At 33.8% G+C, this 24042-nt stretch overlaps 2 protein-coding genes across 4 annotated transcripts; both read left to right on the top strand.

Moving 5' to 3' along the window:
* Positions 1–8961: 8961 nt before the first annotated feature.
* LOC142631094 (uncharacterized) lies at positions 8962–23481 on the top strand. 3 transcript variants are annotated; one of them, XM_075805170.1, is made up of 13 exons: positions 8962–9131; positions 9234–9285; positions 9487–9706; positions 12464–12543; positions 15760–15807; positions 19541–19659; positions 19758–19990; positions 20067–20270; positions 20366–20458; positions 20894–20995; positions 21073–21511; positions 22626–22693; positions 23258–23481. In XM_075805170.1, exons 6-11 carry the CDS (start codon positions 19584–19586, stop codon positions 21508–21510), a joined length of 1146 nt encoding a protein of 381 aa, XP_075661285.1. In that variant the 5' UTR covers positions 8962–9131; positions 9234–9285; positions 9487–9706; positions 12464–12543; positions 15760–15807; positions 19541–19583; the 3' UTR covers position 21511; positions 22626–22693; positions 23258–23481. The 3 variants fall into 3 exon arrangements, with proteins under 3 accessions (XP_075661285.1, XP_075661284.1, XP_075661286.1); XM_075805169.1 differs by having other exon boundaries at positions 19568–19659; XM_075805171.1 differs by having other exon boundaries at positions 19568–19659; positions 22626–22680.
* Positions 16410–19488, top strand: LOC142631093 (uncharacterized). The gene is made up of 3 exons (XM_075805168.1): positions 16410–18421; positions 18520–18607; positions 18704–19488. Exons 1-3 carry the CDS (start codon positions 16692–16694, stop codon positions 19364–19366), a joined length of 2481 nt encoding a protein of 826 aa, XP_075661283.1. The 5' UTR covers positions 16410–16691; the 3' UTR covers positions 19367–19488.
* Positions 23482–24042: the final 561 nt, after the last annotated feature.

Genomic DNA, 24042 nt, shown 5'->3' on the forward strand with positions numbered 1-24042 from the left:
ATAGAGGGGAATGAATGAAATCGTTTTATGTCAATATTACCATTAAACCTCATTTTTAATATAAAGGGTTGAATATATAGAGGAATTCTAGGGTTTTAATAAAAAAATTATTAAAGTTAATTTCATTACCTCCAATTCTTCCCAATTTTGAGGGGAATGAAAAATTAAGAGAATAATGAGAAATCAGTATTCACTCTTACCCATTCATTCTCTCTCACTTAAACTCCCAAACAAGATAATAGACTTTTCATTTCTTCCATTAAAACTACTAAACAGGAAAATTCTAAAGGAGTTTCCCCAAGGTATTATCTCCCGAGTAAGTGTTATTAAAGCACATGATGGCATGCAGCAAGGTGGCAAGATTTCAGAGTCTCTTTTGCAATTAAAGCAGGGACAAGTAAGGGTGTGCATGGGTCTGGTTGGGTTGGGTTAATGGGTTTTTTCAACCCAACCCAACCCATCACAGCGGTTTAACCTAACCTACATGGATCGGGTTGGACCAATGGGTTGGAAATTTTTTTTTAATTGCTATTATTATTATTATTAAATTGAGTATTAGAATAACCCTACCACAAACAAGAGCAAATTTACAACCAAATAATCCTGAGCATAGCAACAAACCAATAAAAACTATAAGAGGAGTACTTTGGATTTGGTTTTTATTTAGGAAGAGGGGCAAAAAAGTAAATAATAAAATTGCATAATATATTTTTAAAATTTTAAATGTATATTAAATATAAGCATGTTACTCGAGTTAGGTGGATTTGTGAATATTATGACCAAACCCCAACCCGACCCACTGTAAAGAATTAAAAAAAAAAAATTTAAAAAAACTCACAACCCAACCCAACCCACCAACCCCTAAAAACCAATCCAACCTAACTAGTTGAGTTGGATCGGGTTGGTTTTGGCGGATTGGCTACACACCCTTAGGGATGAGGTGCATGTACTTTTGGAGACCACAAAATTACGTATCACACTAGTTAATTACTCCACAAGTATAAGTGCTTGTGTGGTGTGAAGGGGGCAAAGATCGAGATTCAACTCTCCAAGAGGAAGCTTTATGCATATATACACTTAGATTAGGTTAAAGTATGATTTCTATCTTGTAAAAAAAAAAATTATAAAAAAAACCCACATAGGGATGATCTCGAAAAAAAGGCAAACAAAAGAGTATTTTCAATTATGCTGGATCAAGAAGAAACAATGCAATATGAGATTCCCAATGGACATGGAAGTGTGGGTCAATTTCCCATAGATGAGCATGCAAGATTGACACTAGGTTCCGATATATGACGTACGACAGTCCCACGGGTGACACTCTAATGAATGGAAAAATCTATAAGTAAGGGAAAGCTAGTAGAACGTGTTTGTGGCCTATAGAGAGATCCTAAAGTCCACTGAGAGTCAATGACTCATATGTGAAGGGGAAATTATTGGGTATACACATGTGAGTGAAATCCCAAATTAAATAATAATAAGAAGAAGAGTGAGAAGTTAATATAACATAGTTGGGTCTAAACTCGTAAGTTTAATGTTAAGTAGTGTCCCATGTTATATTAACTACTCAATTAGAGTCTCCTTAATGAGTTATCTCCCCAACACAAACAAAGGGTCAAGTGTGTGGAATACACATCAATATATGGTAACAGTTATGTTATCCCTCATCACTCACATAGAAATGGTGTTTAATTTTATAAAAAAAATAATATTAGTGAGACTGAATCGGTTTAGGTAAATGACCATTTTCATATTTTTAATAAAAAAATAGCAACATTGAAGATTATATGAAGTTGTAAACACCCCATTATGTTATGACCTATGCTAGCGGAAATCAATCGTCCCAATGTCGAGAAATATGAATCACTATCAAAATAATCAACACTGTGTGAAGTCTAGCAACTAGGGGTGTACAAAAGCTTACTGTCACTAAGGAAACTGACCGGCACCGATCATTCCAATTCGTGGCTACAACCAACCGACAGTACCGATGCCGGCAAGCAGAGCGCGAAGGGATTTTTTGATGCCGGTGTGGTGCAAACGCCAGAGTAGAATGTTTGAAACTGAGGATGAGCCAAACCAAACCAATACATAGGAATATATTTCAATTGAATTAATACGGCGTCGTTTCACTAAGATTTCTTTAATATATATATATATATATATATAATAATAATAATAAAAAATAAAAACTTCATTGTTTCACTTGTTATTAAAAATAAAAAAGAGTAAAACGGCGTCATTTTATGCTAGGTTTTCTAAGTTCTGCCTAGTATAAATTCATTCTATTCTCTCTCCATTGGCCTGAACTCTCTCTCTCTCTCTCTCTCGGCTTTGCTGGCCCTTACCCTCTCAAGTCTCATCATCAAACGCCTCACTAGTCAAGCAGTTGCCGCTAGTCACTCCGCCCAATCTACAGCAAGCCACCAATAATCCCCTCTCCTCTCTCACCTCTTGCCCTTAAAGCTTAAGTTCTTAAGAATCTCTTTCTCTATCTATCTGATTCCAAACTAAGTTTATAGTGTTACATTGTTAATTCAAGTTCAAGTCCCACTCCCACCTCCATCATGTATTCATGTCTAGTTGCCTGCCAACTAAAATTTAAATAACATCTACAGCAAATTTTTTTTTTTTTGGTGTTACACTGTTGGAATTTTCTTTAAATAACTAAAATTTTAATAGCATCCATAGTTCTGCCTAGTATAAAGTTTATAGTGTTACACTGCTTGAAAGTCCAATTTTTTTTATTAAAAATTTTTTTTTTTAATATTTCAAACCGACCAAACCAATTAAACCAACAACAAAAAATCACACCACTATAGGTCGAAAAACCAACTCTAAGCGGTATGCATTGGCTTTAATTATGAGAAAACTAATACCCATTGGTTCAATGATAAATTTGAGGAAAAATTGAGCCGACCGAACCACGCACACCCCTACAGTAACAACCCAAAAACACAAGCCTGGTTTACACAGCTTACTTGAAAGTGTACACCAGTGTTCGAGGTGCATACTCCACTCTAGGACAGAACCCTAAAATCACTCAATTTTCATTTTGGTAAGATTTTCTAGTCAATCAACTTGATCAACTAGCTGGTCAAAACATATCACCAACCTTAGAGCCTCAAAAACTCTATATATACCCCCCCCCATTCACCACCATTTGAAGGATCTTAAAAGTCACATAAAGAACCTCTACCTAAATTTCACCGGATACAATTTTTCTTCAAATCCTAGCTAATTCATGAGGGAAAATTTTGAGAGAGTTTGATTAAGTTTTTTGGTTTTGAAGTACTAGTAAGCTAATTTCTCACTCACATTCTCCAATTTCAACCCTATCCCTTCATCCATCCCATTAGCTTTTAGGGTTCCAAATAAAAATATAAAATCTCATCCAAAATAGTTTTGTGTTGTTTCATCTAAATACACATACTTGTGGTAGTTGATTTCACCCAAGGAACCAATTTTCTACTTCTCAAAGATGCATATTCTCTCCTTTATGATTTTCAAGATGCTGTTGTGTTCCTTTTAAATTCCTAAGTTGATTTCATGTATAATGTTTGATAACATGCTATTAATATGCTCATTGACAATGCTTTTACTTAATTTTATGGAATTTTAATGAATTTGAGAATTTTCCATAGACTTGCGTGCACCTATCATAGACGTACACATCTCTTTTAGTGGAGTACACCATTCTATACAGTGTCATGTTTTTGAATGTTCTTCATTTGGTGCTTACTGGGAAACTGATTAGAGCTTAGTGGTGTACGTTGCTTCCTAAGTGGCGTATGTCATTCTGAGCAAAAATCAAAAAATTCATTTCTTTACATTTTTAATTCATAATAAATGCTATACAACGAAAAAATGGCTAAAAACCCTAAGGGCTTGTTTAGTTTCAAAAAGTGGTGTATTCATTTTTCATTTTCTTTATTTTTTATTCAAATGTTGAATTTGAATATAGAAAAAAAAACACATATTTTCACATGTAATAGTGTTTGGTAAGTTGTTTTGAATACATAATTTGAGTATTGAATACATCATACCCAGGCTTGGTCAATGTTTTCTATTTGTTTTCTAAAGTAACTTTTTTCACTCACACACATCTCATCACTAAAAAAAAAGAGTAACTTCGTGTTTTCACAATACTTATGAATATGCCATTGTATTGGTAGTTGTTGAAAACAAAAACATTGAAAAGTTGTATTTATTTTTTGTATTCAAATCCAATTTTTAGAATACTAAAAATGAAAACTGAATACAAATACTGAAATCAAGCCAGTTTTTTTAGTAGTGGGACCCACTAAAAACTTATAATGAAAACAAAAAACAGTGCATTTTTCAACTAACCAAACAAGCCCTTAATTTTTAAACCATGTAACCAAACTGCTCTCTTTTTAAACTAACAAAATGCCACTTTTTTGGAACTCGACATTGCTGATGTTGAATTCTATGCATATTTTAGGTAAAACTCAACATTCCTAATGTCGAGTTCTATGCAAAATTTTCACAAAATTTTAAGTGGTAAAATACACATAAAACTCGACATTGCTAATGTCAAATTTTTCTTGGAACTTAACATTAGCAATATTGAGTTCTAAAACAATGGTATTTTGCTACATAGTTTTGTAGGGATAAGATAGATTGACCCTGGTTAATTAATTCAATTACCCAAGTTAATTAATTAAATCAAATTACATGCAAATCGTGGAGACACTCACAAATCACCAAATAAACTAATTGCAATGGAAATTAAATTGACACTGTGATTTGTTGACAAATGAGAAAAATCTCTCGCAATGCAAAAACTCCATCGGATGAATTTAAGGTCACCACTCTCAAGAATCCACTAATCAATAATCAAGCGGATACAAGTATAAGGAATTTTACCACTACCTGGTCTATCCCAAAATACCAACCTACAGATGAACATTCACTTTAATACCCAATTGGACTTGATCTTGCAGTAGTCCTCTTTCCTTTGTTGCACAAATCTCCACTCTGTGACTAACTCCTTTGCACAGATCCTAGTACCTAACTAACTCCAGCAACTTGAATGATTGCTGTTAGCTACAAAGTTCTTCACTTCATAAACGATGAAGATTAAGAAGTACTTGGTTACAAAACCCTATGGCGTACAAAAGCAATAGCTTCTCACAAAGAGAATTAAACTCTAGGTTTCTACATCCTTGTGTAATGGCTCTTAAAATTAGTTTTATATATGTTTAGGGTTGTGAAAAAAGAAACCTTAAACAAATACATCAACCTGGGCCGAATCTCAGATCTGGAATTCTAAAATCGTAATTCTCAATAGATCGAGCTTGTGTCGAGCTTCTTCATTTAACCTCAATAGCAGTATCTATCGAGCTTCTGTCAAAACTAATGAATCAGTTTTTTTCACTTGTTTCTTGAATCGATCTTCATGACTTTAAATATACCACTTGATATATTTAAGCAACATACTTCTCGATATATTAAACCCACCTTCGATCAACCCAGTTGAAAGTAAAGTGCGTTTTGTTAAAAGATTTGCTAATTATATAGAAAATATAACCCTAACAAGTTTGAACAAGTGATTGTTTAGCTACATAGTTAAAAAAACAATTAAACCTATTTAGCCATTTTTGCCCCTATATAGCTTTCTTTCCTTCAATAATTTTTTTAATTTCTGCACTTTTCCTTTGTATATTCATTCGAATTAATAAAACCAAAAAATATCAAAAACATTTTAAGGGCTGATTGATAGGAGGATATTTGTTTTTCTTTTTAAAACAATATAAAAACAATTTCCAAAAAATTGAACTTGACACTAGCTTTCAGATAATAATTTTTATACTTTATGTGTTTGGCTTCCACTTTTAAGAATAAAATTCAATATACTAAAAAGAAAAAAATAATTATTTAGGAGACCATTTCTATTTTTAAGATTTAAAAAATATATATTTACAAAAAGAAATGCGTTGAATCTGTAGACTACTTTTTTTTTTTGTGGATAATGATAAGGGAATAGAGCTCATCATGTACTTTTTTTTAATAATGATAAGTTTTAAATTTGAAGGGTGAGAAATTTTTTTGTGATAAAGATAAGCTCCTTAATTTAAGAAATTAAAAGAGTTTGGATAAATATGTGGAATCCACTATTTTCAATTTATTTACAACTTTGTCATTAAAAACATTTTTTGTATAAACCAAATAACAACTGAACAAATTATTCAAAAAAAAAACTATTCGAAAACAAAAATAAAAATAAAAAATCCTAATTATTCAAATTTGTAACTCGTTCAACTCATTCCATAAAAATAATTTCTAATTTCATTTTTCCTTAAAACAGGTACTAAAAGAAATACTGTAGTCTTGAGTTCTCCTCGTCAGTGTAACTCTCTCTCTCTCTCTCTCTCTCTCTCTCAATTTTTCTCTTCTCTACTATCATTTCAGACTCTTTCTCAATTTATTACTTTTATCTTAACATTCTCACTTCTTACTTTATCTCTTATTAGTCATTTTTTTCTTCTCTTTGTTAGTGGAAAAAAAATTGTAATACTTTATGTGTTTTTATATTAAAGTTATTTCTTTATTAAATTTTGTATTATTTAAATTTCTTAATGATCGCCTTAAAAAAATTCCGAGAGTTGCCACACATGTACTTGAAGAACAAGAAACTTAATTAACATTGGGTTAGTCTAGGGTTAGTCAAGTTATCTATAGTATATAAACTCTACATTGAGTTTATTATAACATAAGTGCTTAGTAGAATATGTAACTGTTTAAGGGTGTTTTCACCATGGATGTAGGCTATGAAGCCACACCTCGTAAACCTTGGTATATGTTCTCTTTTTCATACTTTTGCTCATCATTCAACATTACACATTCACACAATAACTTAATAATTTTGATGCTTCTATTTCAATTGAAGTACCTCATTCATATGAAAAAGATTTAAAAAAAAATTAATAAATATCGATATAGGCTATATTAATGTAATATATATTGTTTGTTTAATTTAGAAACACTTCTTCTATCAAAAACTTTTTATCTTTTCTGTTCTATATTTGGTCTCCTTGATGAATTCTATGCTAACTAAAGCTTAGTTATGTCTTGCCAAAATATAATAATATGTTTTGGTTTAAATCCTGGTGAAGTTTTGAATAGTTGGATTTTCCTGGAAACGGAGCATTTTCAAGTGGTTCCAGAGTTATTGCAGAAAGTGTGGAATAATTGGGAGCTATAAGTGCTGGTCTTTCTCAGTCTCACCTTACAACTGTCTCTCTTTCACTTTGGCAGACAAAGAAGATATAATGTTAAAATGCGGATCCATATCTTTCTCTGGTTTTGCTACCTCATGGCTCATTCAGTGGCAACTGTTGCACTAGGTGTCATCTCCAATAAAAGCAGAAATTTTGGCAATGAGCTCATGGCATTCTGGGCACCATTTATGTTGTTGTACCTTGGCGGTCAGGACACAATCACAGCTTTCGCAATACAAGATAATGAATTGTGGTTAAGGCACTTGCTCGAACTAGTTGTTCAATCATGTGTGACACTCAACATTTTTTACACATCTTTGAAGGCCAACTGGCTTTCACTTCTTACTATTCCAATGATTCTTGCTGGGTTCATCATGTATGTAGAAAGGATATGGGTCATGCGATCAGCAAATAGACCTCCAGTAGACACTGACATACCTCCAGTAGATGCTGGCATCAGCAATGGTAGTACAACAACAGACCCACTTATTACTTTTGCCAAACTCAGAGATCTCTTTCTATATAAGAAGACGCCAATTGTATTCCGACATCCGTGGCCAATTTGAAAGTCATGATTTTCAAACGGCATTCAAAAGGATTGAAATTGAACTCGGACATGCATATGATTATTTTACACCAAGGCTCCTTTATTTTATAGGAATTGGGGTTGCATATTTCGCTGCATCACTTGTTGTTTCATCTTTTCTGTGTTTGTATTCTTCATCGTAAAAGAGAGGCACAAACATCTGCAAGTGGATTTGGTTATTACTTACATATTACTGGGTGGAGCTCTAATTATAGAGATATATGCTGTGATTTTACAGATTTCCTCTAATAAGGGACTTCAATGCCGATGGTTAAAAAAGCTTAATCAGTTTTGCTCATTATTTGTCAGTAGTGATCAATTGTGGTCAAACACAACAGGTCAATTCAATATGCTTAGCTTTTGCTCAAAAAATCCTGGAATTGCCCTACATGGAACCCCAAAATTCTTTGTTGACTTAAGAGTGTTGTTCTTCAGTCATATATTGCCAAGGATAAGTAGGGAACTAGAGATGCTTTTCTATAGGACCAACAAGCAGGTCTCTGATGAGCTGAAAAGCTTGGTCTGGGACAAGATTAAGGAAAACTCAGATTTTTATAGATCAGGGTTTTCCGAAGACTATAATCACCTGTACATAACTCAGGATAGAAGAGTATTTGTAGACCCTGATGAAAGCATTATCATCTGACACCTTGCCACAGAACTCTGCTGATAAAGATAGCAATGCAGGAGTGGATAAACGACGTGCGATTAAGGAGATACCAGATTATATAATGTACACACTTGACTTTTGTCCTTTCATGTTTTCAACGGGCACTACAACAAAGTGTAGTTATTTCAACCCTTTTTTATCGAGGGTTTACTAAAATTTGTCGATACAACCTATAAATAAAAATGTAAAGAGCTTTATTACTAAACTTTATTTCAAATGTTATTTGGTCCCTCAAAATAAGTTAAAGCACCCATGAAATAAATGGGAAAAAAAAAAACTCACCAGTTTTTTCAGCCAACAACCATTGATAAAATATTACAAATTTTTCAGCCCTTGAAAAAAGCCCACAACAAAATTTTCATCCCTTGTAAAAAGTCCACAACTAAATTTAAAACTATAGCCGTATTATATAAATTTAAAACAAATTAACTAACAAAACTATAGCCGTATATATTTTTCAATGTGAAGACCACCTAACAAATATAACTACTCTCACTCTCAGAGCATAGAAATCACAGAGCATGGAGATCTCATAGCTCGTCGATCATGGAGATCTCATAGTTCATCTCCATTTTGTGACTCTTCATCTCTCTGCCGATTTAGACGATCACCGTTTCTCAGCTCCGATTAGGTACGAATCACAAACCCTAATTTCGTCTTTGATTTTTTTGTTTTTTTGGTTTACCCACACTTTTTCATCAATTTCCCCATGATTTCGTTTCACATTTCTCAGAAAACGGAGCTCATCATCGATTTCCCTATAGAAAGCTGTGCAGCACCATCAGGTAATGATATTCCAGCAAACTCACTGTGCACTGTGCACTGTTTCTCACTCTCTGCCGCTTTTGCTTTTCGAAATTCACTTTCCATTTCCAAACAATCCGTGTTTTACTTGTAATGTGATTGGTCTAGGGTTTCATTTCTCACTAAAAATTTTTGTGTGTGATGATGTGTAATGCGTAATCTGTTTAAATAATGGCGTATAGTTCTCGTTGGGGCTAAAACAAAAGGCTGCGGTGCGTTTTTGCTCTTTCCTCATCCGCCTTGATTGTATCGGCCAGTCACGATGGGAGCTGTAAGATTTGGGATTCCTCTAAGGGTACGCTTTTGAAAACGCTTATTGACGATAAGCTTCCTTCTGTTTCCTTTGCTAAGTTCTCTCCAAACGGCAAGTTCATCCTCCTTGCCACGCTAAACGACACCCTCGTAAGTTTCTTTTTCAATTTTACAAGATGTAAGTTCTGCTTTCCTTGATTTGATTTTTTTTTCTTCAAAAAATTGTGCGGTAAGCATTGCAGTTGATTTATTTTGCATAAGACTTAAATTAAGGGGAAACAAAATTGTGGGTCTCCCTTTTTTTGGTTTGTGATTTTTGCTTGATTTTGTATTGTAAGCATCCTGAAATTGCTTTTATTATCCTTTTTTAAGGTGAAATGTTTGGGTTTTTTTTTTTTTGTGGTCATGGCATAGGGCACACTGCAGTGGAATGGGTTTGCATTATTGGATTATATTATATTAGGCACTTTTGTAAGCACGACCATGTAAATTTAAGAGAAATGGATCTGTTATGATTGGTAATTCAACCTTGGTGCCATCAAGTTAGTGTTGTGTTAGAAACATGAGGAGGACACTTTTATGTGTGGCTAAATGTATTAGATTTTTTTTTTTTTTATTGACTTAATAGCTGGTTTTGTAACATTAAGGATAAAGGTAGGTAATCATAAATCCAGTGTGTGCAGAGTATTCACTAGAACTAGATGTTTCTGATAGCACAATGAATAAATAGTGCTGAGATTTCAGTTTTGTATTGATAGAGTTTCAGATTGTAAACAGTAGAGCAGATTTTGTTTGTTTGGTTACTTATCTGTTTCTGGTGTATTCAGTTGAGTGGATTTTGTTTTGAACAGTGTTTCTTCAGGCACTTTAAGGCTGTATAGTGTACATGTTCTGATTGGTTTTTCAGTCAATAAATATCATCTCATTCATCACAAAGAGAGATCCCCAGAAAATCAATCCAAAATATCACTAAGAACTGAACTTTATTTCTGTTTGAACCAGTACAAACCCGATTCACAGAAAGAAAACCCCTGAAACAGATTAACCCCAAAACCAAAACATAACTGCAAGTCAAAGTTTTGGTCTTTGATAGGAGCAGCAGTTAAAACTTCCAAGCACAATATTGAATCCCTAGAAAAATGCATCATAAAAGGCAAAACCCAGAAACAGATCAATGCCCAAAACCAATGCTATACCCCCCCTAAAATCCAATCCACAAAATCCAAAACCCAGAAACACATCAACCTCAAAAACCAAACTTTCAAAATGAGTCAAAACTTTTTTTCCTAAATTGTTGCAGCACCCAACATTTCCAAGCACAATACCAAAACCCCACTAAAATTCAATCCATAAAAAGCAAAACCCAGAAACAGATCAGCCCCAAAACCAAAATTTTAATAAGAGTCAAACTGTTGGTCTTACATTGAGCATGTGTATGTAATTTACTAATTTCTGAATGCAGATATGTATTATTGATTTGAAACTTTATATATGTTCTAGATCAGGTTCCTGAAAGTATATTTTTTTGAAATTTAATGGTCAAGGAGTAAGCTCCAAGGTTGTGAAATGGGTATTTGTTTATTTAATGTGGTGGTTCCATTGTTGGACCAAATGTGGTTGAATCATGAATGGTGTTTTTTTATAGTTATATTTATGCATAGCTGGTCTGTCCACTTTGACTTGCTTGGTTGACTGGGCGACTAATCGATGGAGATGGGGTAATGGGTAGAGTGAGATAAAGGTAAGGAATCATGAAAAATAAAAGTAAAGAGAAAGTCTCAATTATTTTGGCAAGACTCTGGGTGCCACTAATCTGTTGGTTCTTATATGGTAATATAAAACAAATGGTCAGATTCTGTTTCATGGAAAAATCAGCACTCGAATTAGCAATTATGTAATTTGTAGGACTTGAAAAACCTGAAAGGCCAAAGAAACTAAAACGCCGTGGGCTTAAGGGTTTTATTAATGATTTTTTGATTCCCCTTTTTCTCTGAAGAGCAATGGAGCACCAACATCAAGAAATTTTGAGCATAAATATCAGTGGTAGTCTAAACTATGAATGCTTAGTTGGCCTGACTGTCTCCTTTAGCATTTATATAATTGAACAGTTGAACTAAGTGTTTACTTGGTCTGATCAATGTTAGAACTTAGAAATTGCGAGGAGAGATCTCTAGTGCTAATCTAATGTTGTGTCGCCTGAATTGTAAATTAAATGAATGAGCAAAAGTCGAACTGTAAGATTGTTTTACTAAATACCAGTGACCTTCTTAGTGGCCACTTATTGACAGGTATTTCATAAATCAAGCTATTAAATTTATTTACTAAAAGTTAAATGAAACTTTGACAATGTAAAATGTGGTATCTATGAGAATCAGAAATATCAGTTTAAACTTTGACAATGTAAAATGTGGCTAAATTAATGCGTTTGATTTTGCAGTCTGGTGATGGTTGAGCTTGTTTTGTTTACTATAGCTATCATTGTGATATTTTAGATTGTATTGAAACCTTTGATTCCATGCTAGTTGAAATACTATTGGCTACATTTCTCTTCCAATTTGCTGAAACCTTTTATATATTGCTAATTGTTACAAATAGAGTCCAATTTAGTAACGATCGGAAAAATGTGTGTGTGTGTGTATTATTTTCATGGTGAGAACCCTGTTTTCTCTAAGCCTCATGAGCATAGGTCTCTAACACTGTTTTCATTTTTTTGTGTTTTTACTATTCATGGCTTTGAGCTTCGCTAGCTAGCTAAGCTGAGCTAATTCCTCCTGAAAATTAGGGTTCTTAGCTATTCATTTTTTATCTGTACTAGGGTTTTTGTTTCTGAGCTGATTTGTTAGTTTCTTGCACTCTAGTTTTGTTTTTGTTTTTTTTTTTTTGATTCCAATTTGTCTAATTCTGCAGGTCTTCCATTGTTACCTTCTTCTCAGCTCTCAGCTCGATCAGACGCCAAATCTGAGTTTTTCAATCTGTGTCTAATTCAGGTAATTTTTTTTTTTTTCATTTTGATACCCTTTTGGTGGAATTGGATTTGTAAAATGCTAAAATGATATATTGGGCAATTTATATTGAGAGTTTGGATCTTTGAACTTGTTAACTTCTTTGTTTGTATTATATGATCTTATATAAATCAGAGTGCAATTCACTTTTTTCTGACTTCATTTATTGTGTAATTAAAGATGGGAGTTTAGTTTGTTTAATAAAATTGAATTCTAATAAGGAGTATGTTGGTTTTTTTTTCATGATTTTTGAAGATGGGTTTGTTTTTCTTTTGCAGTTTGTGATGCCATCATTGATTCGTATTAGAATTGTTAGCTTAATTACTCATGATGAATGCTTGCTGAGTTGTTAATCTGCATTAGTTTTTAATGTTGCTGTTATGGCCTTCTCTTTGCCAAAGAATGGGAGTTTGGGTTGTTGAACAAAATTGACTTCTACTAAGGGGTATGTTGGTTTTTTTCAATATTTTTGGAGATGGGTTTGTTTTTGTTTTAGGTTTTACAGATTTAAAAAAAAAATTTATTATTATTTTAATTTTTTGTGGTTCATGATGCCATCATTGATTCAATAATAGAATCTTAACTTTAATTACTCAGAATGAATGCTTGTTGAGTTATTACTCTGCATTAGTCTTTAATGTTACTGTTTTGACTTTCTCTTTGCCAAAAAAATGGGAATTTAGGTTGTTGAACAAAATTGACTTCATGCAGATGTTAAAAAATATATAAATATATCTATCAGAAAAAGGAATTTTGCTTTGTGAGAAAAGGGAAAGGTGGCGAAGAGTAAGGCGAAAGTCTGAGTCTAAACTGTAAACTAATGTGCCCTCCCACAATGTCACCAACGAGATTTTTCAAATCTCATTGCAGAGAGAGAGAGAGAGAGAGATGGGTCGGTGACCATAACGTGGGAACGGGACAGTGAAAAATACAGTGGAAGGAGCAAAGAGTAGTGCAGAGGAGAGGCACCTAACCAATTGTTTTTGAACTAATTAACTATTGGGGTACTTGCTATTTGAAATTTGATAGCAATATCTTGAAAAGAAACGAGTTTCATGTCTTTTAGGGAGAAAATTGTGATTTTTTTTTTATTAAAAACTTAATGAAGTAATATCTAAAAACAGGTACTTTTCTTCACTTCTTTTACCTGTGATTTATCAACTTTCTTCCTACCATTATAAATCACTTTTCTTTTCTTTTTTGTGCTGCATATGTAATGCTCTATTTTTTTTTTTGCTAAGCATATGTAATACTCTGTTAAACTTCTACTAATATTCAAATGCATATTGAGTCTGTGGTTCTACTAAGCATATGTAATGCTCTGTTTTTTCTTTTTTCCTTACCGGCATTTGGGTCTGTGATTCTGCTTAAGGACTTATGCAGTGTTAAGATCTAGATATAATTAAAATTTGCCTATAACCTTGGATGTTTTATTTCTGCCCAAAGAACAGGTTGTACTTTAGTAATTGTTGCTTGAAAGTTGTGACTCAACAAAGTTGGTGATCTGAGATAGGTCATGTATTAGCCAATGGCAGAGATAGTCTTATATAATGCTGCTGCTGCTACTGCTTTTGCTATTGGTAGATTTTAAGTTCTATTGATACATGAATTTCAAATGATTAGGTGCATGATACGTGTTTTTGTTAAAATCAAATCCTCAAAACTGAAATCCATGATGTGTATGTATTAATTCATTAAATCCTTTGACTTTAGATTCTTATGTCTAGATACAACCTTTACTAATTCTTGTTTCTTCTCTTATACCATACCAATGTCTATGAACTGATTGTCATGTTTTTTTTTTTGGTATATGAATATTTTCTTGTTTCTCAGCTGTCCATGATTAGAATTTGACCTTCTTTTATGTTTTGTTTTGAAAAATAAACTCCAACCCAACTAAGCCCTCATACAACTAGTTGTGTTACTGTGCGTGTGTGTTACTGTGAGCATATATATGATGATATAGGTTTCGCTCTTACTTTCCTTTCTACCAAAAAATAATAATATTATATTGGTCGTAATGTCAAGACTAAAACATGGTCTCAAGATCGAGTCCAAAAGGTGATCTTAGAAATAAAATCGAGGCCATTAAAAAATAGATGGATGGACAAAAAGGCATATAAAATTGAAAGAAATTGGTGTATGGAGAATTGTGATGAGTGAGATCCACACAGATAGAGAGAGAATAGGACAAATTAAATTGCACAGGATACATAAATTTATTAACCGGTGATGGCTTGGCCAATAGTGGTCATGTGGGATTGGAATAGGAGCAACACTAGGTGGGTGGGTGGGTTGATGGTGTTGTTCAGAGACATATTTACACCTCAATGTGTTTTTTTTTACCCAAATTTCTTGGCAAAATTTTTTTTGTAGATAGAATCAAATGGGATTTTTTTTTTGTGTTGTAGTAACAGAATAGTCCAAGTTTGTAACGAGAAATGTATTCCTAGTTGGTAGGAAAAAACTATGTACACTGGCATTTTAAACCTGCAGCAACAGGGTGTGTTGCAAAGCCCTTTTTGTTCCCAGGGCTATCCTAGGTTCTGTTTGCAACTATGCTGAGATTGCAACTAGAGTACCTGGTTCATGTAGCTGGGTGCATCCAGCATTGGTGTAGGTCTTGCATCCTCCTTTCATTGGTATTAAAAAAAAGAAAAAAAAAAAGGAAGGCCTTTATTTTTTATTTTGGATAATCTTCAATTCTCATTCAACCAAGAAGAGGCAAGATGAAGTCTTGTTCACTTTATGTATGCCTAAAGATAGTCATAAATATTTATATTATTTTAAGAATAGTGCAGAGGAGAGAGAGAGAGTTAATTAGGTTGCTTTCTTTAATTAGCTAAAGGCATTAGTTCATTAAAGTGGAATGTAATGCAAATTATATTGTTTTTCCTTTTCTCAGCTCAAGCTGGATGTGGGAACTGAATCCTGAATTTTGTTAGAGTCCTTCCATAGTATCCCATATGCCTTTTGGGATATGATTTTACAAATTCTCTTTTGTAACACACAACTGAAATTATAACCTTTTTTATTTCAAAATCGTAGAAACAGTCACTTGCACCTTGCTTCATTTATAGTGAGGACATTTTGTTTATACAAATGAATATGAATTGGATGCCTCCTCTAGTTGACAATAATCTTTTATCTATTGTATTATATAATGTCTCAAACTCTACATTGAAATATTCTTTTATGCAGGCTTTTCCATTGGATTTAGTACTCTTTTCCGGTTGAGGACAACTTAAGGTGTGTCTCTCATTGAAGATTTTTAAAAACTTTTAATTCAACTTTAGATGGAACGGAATTGGGTAAAGCTCAGGAATAGAGCTCTTCCCAAGTATAGACAAGGAATTAAAGACTTCCTTGATTTTGCATTTGAGCATACAACAATGGGGGATAAAATTTATTGTCCATGTAAAAAATGCAATAACTACTTTGCAAAGACCAAAGATGATGTTAAGGCTGATTTGCTTACTATTGGTATTCTCCCAAGTTATACTCGTTGGTTTAGACATGGTGAGGAGAGACATTTTCAAACATTTGATAGTTTAGATAGTGATGATGAGTCAGATGGGGATGGCTTGAGTGAGATGGTAGAAGATTATTGTGCAGCCTTTAATGCAGCCAGTAATGTAGTTGGAGATTCTAGTGGCAATGGTACTCCTGAAGAGCCTAATGATGATGCAGCTAAATTTTTTCTAAAACTAGGGGATAACGAGCAGAAACTTTTTCAAGATTGCAAGTATACAAAACTGTCTTTCATTGTGAATTTACTTCATATTAAATGCCTTAGTGGTTGGACAAACAAATCGTTTACTCTATTGCTTCAATTGTTGAATGATGCACTTTCTAAAGTTATTGTAGAGTTGCCAAATTCATTATATGAGGCAAAGAAGATGATTCGGGATTTAGGTCTTGATTATGTGAAGATAGATGCTTGTGAAAGTAATTGTATATTGTATTGGAAGGAAAATTCCAACAGAAGTGAGTGTTAAGTTTGTGGCCTCTCAAGATGGAAATCAAGTGAAGGGAGCATAAGGGGTAAAAAAGTCCCTCACAAGGTATTGCGTTATTTCCCAATAACACCAAGGCTCAAGAGGCTTTTCTTGTCAAAAAAGACAGCCTCCTACATGACTTGGCATCATGATAAGCGTGTTGATGATGGTCTATTAAGACATCCAGCTGACTCTAAGGCATGGAAAAATTTTGATGAGATACACGAGTCATTTTCTTCTGAGAAGCGCAATGTTAGGTTGGGTTTAGCAAGTGATGGGTTTAATCCATATGGAAACATGAGAACCACTCATAGCACATGGCCCATTGTCCTTGTTCCGTATAATTTACCACCATGGATGTGTATGAAGCAATCTTATTTTATGCTAGCATTGCTCATTCCAGGACCGACAGGTCCGGGAATTAAAATTGATATTTATTTGCAACCATTAATTGATGAGCTGAACAAATTATGGGAAGTTGGTGTTACTACTTTTGACTTCTCTAGAAATCAAAATTTCAATATGCGTGCAGCAGTTTTATGGACAATTAATGACTTCCCAGCATATAGGATTCTTTTTGGTTGGAATACAATGGGTGCTTTGGCATGTCCTTCTTGTCATAATGAAACAAGTTCTTCCTATTTGCAAAATGGAAGAAAGTTTTGTTTCATGGGGCATCGACGCTTCTTGCCAATCAAGCATAGATGGAGATTGGAATCTAAGAAATTTTATGGTAAGAAAGAGATTGGTTTATCCCCTAAACAACTATCTGGAGATGATGTGCTTAGTCAATTATGTGATCTTGAATTCTTGATATTTAGGAACGGTGTGAAGAAGAGAAAACATGATGAGTTAAATGAAAAAGATAATTGGTTGAAGAAGAGTATATTTTTCAAATTACCATATTGGAGAACTTTATTATTGAGAAATAATTTAGATGTTATGCACATTGAGAAGAATGTGTGTGATAGTATAATCGGGACATTGATGAGTACTAAGAAAAAAACAAAAGATAACTTGAATTCTCGTCTTGATCTAAAAGCCATGGGCATTAGGGAGGAACTACATCCAATATCGTGTGGGGAATATTTAAAGCTCCCATCTGCATGTTATACTTTATCTGTCGACGAGCAAAGAGATTTTTGTGGATTCTTAAAGGAGGTAAAGTTTCCTGATGGTTATTCCTCAAACATTGCTAGATGTGTGAATCTAAAAGACCGGAAGATATCTGGACTTAAGAGCCAGGATTGCCATATCTTATTAGAGACCTTACTTCCTTTAGCAATTGATGGATTGCTGCCAGAAGAAGTGTCTGTAAAAGTGTCTAAACCACTAATTATGCTGAGTAATTTCTTTAAAGCACTTTGCTCAAAGGTGCTAAGTGTGGATGACTTGGAGAAAATGGAATCTCAAATTTCAATAGCACTTTGTCAGTTGGAAATGATATTCCCACCATCATTTTTTGATGTTATGATGCATTTACCTATTCACCTAGCTGGTGAAGCTATGATTGTTGGACCTGTCCAATATAGGTGGATGTACCCGATAGAAAGATACTTGCAAACACTAAAGAATTATGTTCGTAATCCTGCCTATCCAGAGGGTTCTATTGCAGAAGGGTATTTGATAGATGAATGCTTGACATTTTGCTCAAGATACTTTCATGGTATTGAGACTCAATTTAATCGAGTTGAACGAAATTGGGATGGAAATCGTTTACAGCCATATGAAGGATTGCCCATTTTTTCTCCAAGTGGTCGTGCTTTAGGTAGGGGATATGTCTCACGTCAACTTAGTCAAGAAGAGTGGATGCAAGCACATTTATATGTCTTGAAAAACTACGATGAAGTGCTCCCATATATTGAGTAAGTTGAAATGTAGTTCATATTAATTTCTCATAGAGTTCACTTTCTTCTTAAACTTCTAAGTTGTTTACAATGTAATTCAATCTTTTGTTATCTAGGGAGCACAAGTACATGATTCAACAAGCAAGTGTTAAGAATGTAGAGAATCGACATAAAAAACAGTTTCGAGAGTGGTTTGAAAGTCACGTAAGTTCTATCTATATGGAAATTATTATAATTGGTTTATATGCTTAATTTGAGTCAATTATAATGATGTATTGATTTTGAACTTGTTTTGAATAGATTACTCAATTATATGATGAAAGGAAAGTGAGCAAGCAACTCTTTGATTTGGCTCGTGGACCATTAGAAAAAGCTGTATGTTATAATGGGTATATTGTCAATGGTTTTAGATTTCGAAAAAATGAAGTCGATTGTAGCAGAAGAACTCAAAGTTATGGAGTCTTGGTAAAAGGAGATGCAAGTACGGGCAATCGTGATTATTACGGTGTTTTAATTGATATCATTGAGTTACACTACATGGGAGGCAATAAGATTGCAATGTTTAAATGTGAATGGAGGGATGTTGACCATTGTGGTAGAGGAATTATGGTTGACAAGTATGGCCGAACTCTTATGAATGTAACACGTTCATTAAAGAGTAATGAACCTTTTGTGTTAGCATGCCAAGCCGAGCAAGTATTTTATGTGAAAAGCATAAGGAATCCTCAGTGGCATTTTGTTATAAAAACAGAACCTCGAAATTATTACAATATGCCATCTCCAAAGGAGGAAAATGATGATGATGAAGAAGATGATGATCAAGAGCCATACCAACAGAATGATTCACATGGGCATCAAATGGGTTTCACAAGTACTGATGATCAAGATGATGCTATTATTTCATTAGATAGGGTGGACATACCTAGCAGACTTGTGGATATGGATGATGTTGATATGAATTAATGAGATTAAACATTTCAAAATGATTGTAATTTATTTACTTGAAAGTTATGTTCTTGACTTATATAGATAGCTACATGTTCATTTGTTTTATATCGTGTATTTATATATATGTTTCATTTATATGGTAATATGCGTGTATTGACTAAACTAATTAAATATGCATATGATAAATAGTGCTAACATATATTGGATTGATCAAAGTAAGGGGATTCTATTAATGGCAAATGAAGGTAGCAAAGGAGGAGTTGGCACAAGTGGTGCTAATGGAAGTAGAAATAATCTGACTCATCAAGGTAAGTTTTAAATTATGCTTTCAAGTTCTTTAATACTGTATTGAAGATACTATTCTAGTAAGTTGAGATGATCTTTATTTTTATTTTTCTCCCCATAGGGAAGAAGAAAGGGCGTGGGCCTACTCGAAATCTTAAACTGGCCAAAGAGTTCAAGGGAGGGGAAAGATATGAGATTGGTTGGTTGAATGGAAGACCTGTAGGGCCTCATTCTCATGATTTAATAAATGAATGTACAACACTTGTTAGGGCACAACAAAATGTACCTCTAAAGTTCACAGATTGGAAAAAAGTACCATACATCAACAAGAGGAAGCTTTTTGATAAAGTATTGGTAAGTAGTATAATAAAATCTAGTAGCAGCTTCTATGATTTTTTTATTTGTGTATTTATGTTTAATTCTATTGTAGGAGTATTTCAAAGTTGAGGGTCGAGAGCAAGAGGTTTGGCGACAAATGGGTAGCTCTTACTCAAATTATCGTGACTCCCTAAAAAAAAAGTGGTTTAAGCCATATGGTGAAGCAATTGAAGAGGCACGAGCAAATGTTCCACCCGGACTCGAGAAGGATGATTGGAATTGTCTCGTGGATTTGTGGAACCAGAAAGATTATATGGTACTATTACAAAGAATTTTTTATCGAATTTATTCTTAACTATTGTCTTGTGGATTTGTTGGTTTATGGGACTGACTTATCATTCTTAAATGTAGGACTTGTGTTTGAAAAACAAGGAAAATCGGGACAAAAACGATATTATTCACACTTCTGGTTCAAAAAGTTTCCAACAACGTAGAGCTGAAGAGGTATATCTAAGCAAAATGCTTACTATCCACAATTCAAAATATAATTGTTAGTTTCATATATGGGGTGTGATTGTTGTTACTTTCATTAGTTAGCAAAGCCATTTTTATATAGTTATATTTAGTTTTTCTAGATTCTGTTGCGTTGAATGTGAATGGGTTGTCGGATGGGCGGTACATATAAAAGTATGTTTCATAGGCTCGATCGATTCTTAAAGGGTAAATTTATTTTAGTATCGGATCATGTTTTTGATGTAATGTTTGAGAGTATATTTTTCTTGGTAGCTTTTGATTGAAATGAAATATTTTTTATGGTTAATGTTATATTTGCTTCATCTTCAAATTATTGTATGATGCCTTGGCGTTTGTTATCTTATTAAGCTTCAACCTTTATCCGGTTTTATTTCTCACTATTCTATTTGTTTTTTCAAATGGTAGAAAGAGAAGACAGGTCATAGCCCTAATAGAATTGAATTATTTGACATCACTCATGTGCAAGCTAATGGGCAAGCAGTGAATGAATCAACACAAGATGCATTGGTATGAAATCTTCTAATTATATTAATATAGATACTATATTTTTATGTGGCTTTGTTGCAAGTTACTTTTCTTTTTAGGTGGCATTGAGGAATCTTACTACTCAAGTGAATGAGGGGGCATTGCAAATATCTCAAGATCAAATGTTTGTGGAGGTGTTTGGACCTGAGCGTCATGGACGAGTTCGTGGCTATGGGGCTGGAGTCACTCCTACCATGTTATGGGGTTCCTCCTCATCTAGAATGTATGATCTTGAGAAGCGACTCCAAGAATCTGAACAAAAACGCTTAAAATCTGAACACAAACGAATAGAGGCTGATGCAGAGTTGAAAGGAGAAGTAAAGCACCTCAAAAGCATGCTCGAACAACAAGCTATTCAAATGGTAGAACAAAGAAGACATTTTGAGGAACAACAAGCTAGTCAAATGGCTGAACAAAGAGCACATTATGACAATATGATGATGCGGATGTTCAGTTATATCACCTCGCAATCAGCCCAATCTAGTAGTGATCACTAAGGTATGAAGATTAACTCAAGCTAGTGACTATTTTAGTACTATTGGATAAATTTGGATTGACTTGTTGAGTTGTTTACACTGAGTTGTTATCTTTGTCGAAAAAATATTTGGAGTTTGAATTTGAAATTCCATTTTTGTACATAATATCTACGTCTTCATTTTTTGAGACACAATTTAGGGGTCTCACTAAAATATTTATATTTATATTTAAATTAATCACCTTTTTTTATCCAAGCTCCAATGAGTGCTCAAATTATTATCGGTTCCCTCTATTGGGTCCAGTAAATCCTTGTTGAAATGGAGCGGTTGGTTAAGGCTATGCCAGGACACCATCATATTTAACCTTCTAATTTTCCAGGCATGTGTTTATATTTATATACAGTTGAAAAAACATTCCATTGGAGATAGTAAAATTTACTAGAATGCTATTTCAACATTACCCAAATTGCTGAAGGCTGAAAGGAAAGTAACAGGTGTGAGCTTTATCTAGTAATGCGGGATTTAAGTTTCAGTTGGGAGGCCCTTGATCTCTAGCTCCAATGACACCTCCTCTTCCTAGAAGAATGAGGTAGAGACTGAGGTTATAAGTTAAAGAACCACTGTGTGTTTTTGTGTTAATTTCCAAAGAAAAAAATTCAGGTTAGAAGAATAATTTTTTTTCGAAGTTTCTGGGCTTGGTTTAAATGTTTTGCGTAAAATATTTCTTCTGCCTATTCCAATCGCATAATTTTGTCTTCAATGGTGAAAAGTTTCCATGTAGCAGGTATACAGTATCTATCTAAAATTATCATGTAAGTTTTCACACAAACTTGACACAATTTTGCAGTCAATCTTATCTTACAGAGATGTGTGACTGCTCGAGCTACTTGTTACAAGGTCATTGTGTCATATATCTCATCTTTTGTGTCTTCTTTGTTTAATAAGTATCTTTGACACATTAATGTACTTAACCTGCCCTTAGTCTGAGATCTTTTTGTCTTTCCTGGCCTTCTCAATCTTCCATCTCAGATTTTATTTTCATATAAGTGATCATTATGTTCTGTTAGATAATAGTTGCTCCACAAAAGAGTTCTGCTTGTACATACTCTAATACATCTTTTTTTTTGTGTTTTCAGTGCCTCAGATTGGAGATATGCGGGAGAGCAGTTTGTAAAGAAGCTCCCTGATAAAGTAATTGTGCACCGTGAGTTCTCCTTGTCACATGTGATTCCTGCTTGACCAGCACGTTAAAGCTTTCTTAATAATCTTATAGGATGCTAATTAGATATCTGAGTATTTTCAACTAATCATACGTAGTTGATAGAATGCTGAAGAGAATAGCTTTTCATTTCAATTTTGTTCTTTGGGATGACTTTTTACTTTCAGATTGACATAGATGCATTTATAATCTTCTACAAGCAGATGTGGCTGATTTTACTCCACTTTTTATCTGACTATGTTGATAAAGTTCTCCCTGTTTAACTGGAATTTGTTGAACAAGAGTTTCAAAATCATGGTGTATTTTTTAAATTCTCATTGTTTTCCTACTTTATAGAGTTATACGCAAATATATCTGCTTTTAGCAACTTTACCAAATGCTTTAGGATTGTGAATCGATTTGCATATACATGTAGTGACCTGGCATCATCAAGGCTTCCCTGCTGCACTTATATGTTGTACTATGCATTATGCCACAAAATTTGCATGGGATACAATTTAGGGGTCTCATTTTCAAGGCCATACTTATGATATTGCATTTGCCTTTCAGGTTCCCAGTTCCCAGTGATGATTTCTTGTGGTTCTCCATTGTTGCTGCATAGTGGACTTTCAAATCATTGAGGGATTTGTGTTGTTTTTGATTTTGCTAAACTGATAAGTGATAGGCCTAGACCTGTGTGTTTGCTAAACTGATAATTCACCACCACTTGCTACCATGTCTAACTTTTCTTCCCGTTGTTCTATTATCTTTTACTATGATTTATGCTTTTTCAATATGGTAGTTTCAACATGAATGTACATATATAGTGCATGATTGTGGTTTTTTTTAAAAATAAAATAAAATCTTATTTTGAGGGTCAAGAGACCCCTTAAATAACCTTATTTATCAAGGGTTGTAAGTATAAATCTTTTAAACCTTGGTAAAATGTTATTTAAGGGTCTCTTGACCCTCAAAATAAGATTAGAGCACTTGTTTTGAGGGGCACGAAGGCTCTCAAAATTTCTTTTTCGACGGTATATGTTTCAAAGGTTATCAAGGGTCGGTTGGACTCTTAAAATAACTTCTTTCAAGGTTTTTTAATACTTTTTTTAGGGGTTTTGACCCTTGAAAAAAGTCTAATTTGTTGTAGTGGGGATGTGCAAAAGTCAACTTCCAGTCGTCATGTAGACACATTGGGGATCTTCTCAAAGATTGCAAAGGATCACCGATGTCCCGTGCTTTCGAAGAATTAACGTCACATCTATTTGACGGGAAGATTTACCTCAAAAGGGAACCTGGACATGTTGATTTTATAAAGGAGTATTTATTAGATACCAATTTGCTAGCATGTGCAG

This window comes from Castanea sativa, chromosome 4, assembly GCF_040712315.1.
Source record: "Castanea sativa cultivar Marrone di Chiusa Pesio chromosome 4, ASM4071231v1".
Lineage (NCBI taxonomy): Eukaryota > Viridiplantae > Streptophyta > Magnoliopsida > Fagales > Fagaceae > Castanea > Castanea sativa.

Excerpts from the sequence above, each read along its gene's own strand:
- LOC142631094 (XM_075805170.1), top strand. The coding sequence starts at position 19,584 with ATGGCAAATGAAGGTAGCAAAGGAGGAGTTGGCACAAGTGGTGCTAAT. Across the intron at positions 19,991-20,066 it reads AGCTTTTTGATAAAGTATTG|GAGTATTTCAAAGTTGAGGG; the intron begins GTAAGTAGTATA and ends ATTCTATTGTAG. Across the intron at positions 20,996-21,072 it reads AATCAACACAAGATGCATTG|GTGGCATTGAGGAATCTTAC; the intron begins GTATGAAATCTT and ends TTTTCTTTTTAG.
- LOC142631093 (XM_075805168.1), top strand. The coding sequence starts at position 16,692 with ATGACTTGGCATCATGATAAGCGTGTTGATGATGGTCTATTAAGACAT. Across the intron at positions 18,422-18,519 it reads GAAGTGCTCCCATATATTGA|GGAGCACAAGTACATGATTC; the intron begins GTAAGTTGAAAT and ends TTTGTTATCTAG. Across the intron at positions 18,608-18,703 it reads GAGAGTGGTTTGAAAGTCAC|ATTACTCAATTATATGATGA; the intron begins GTAAGTTCTATC and ends TGTTTTGAATAG.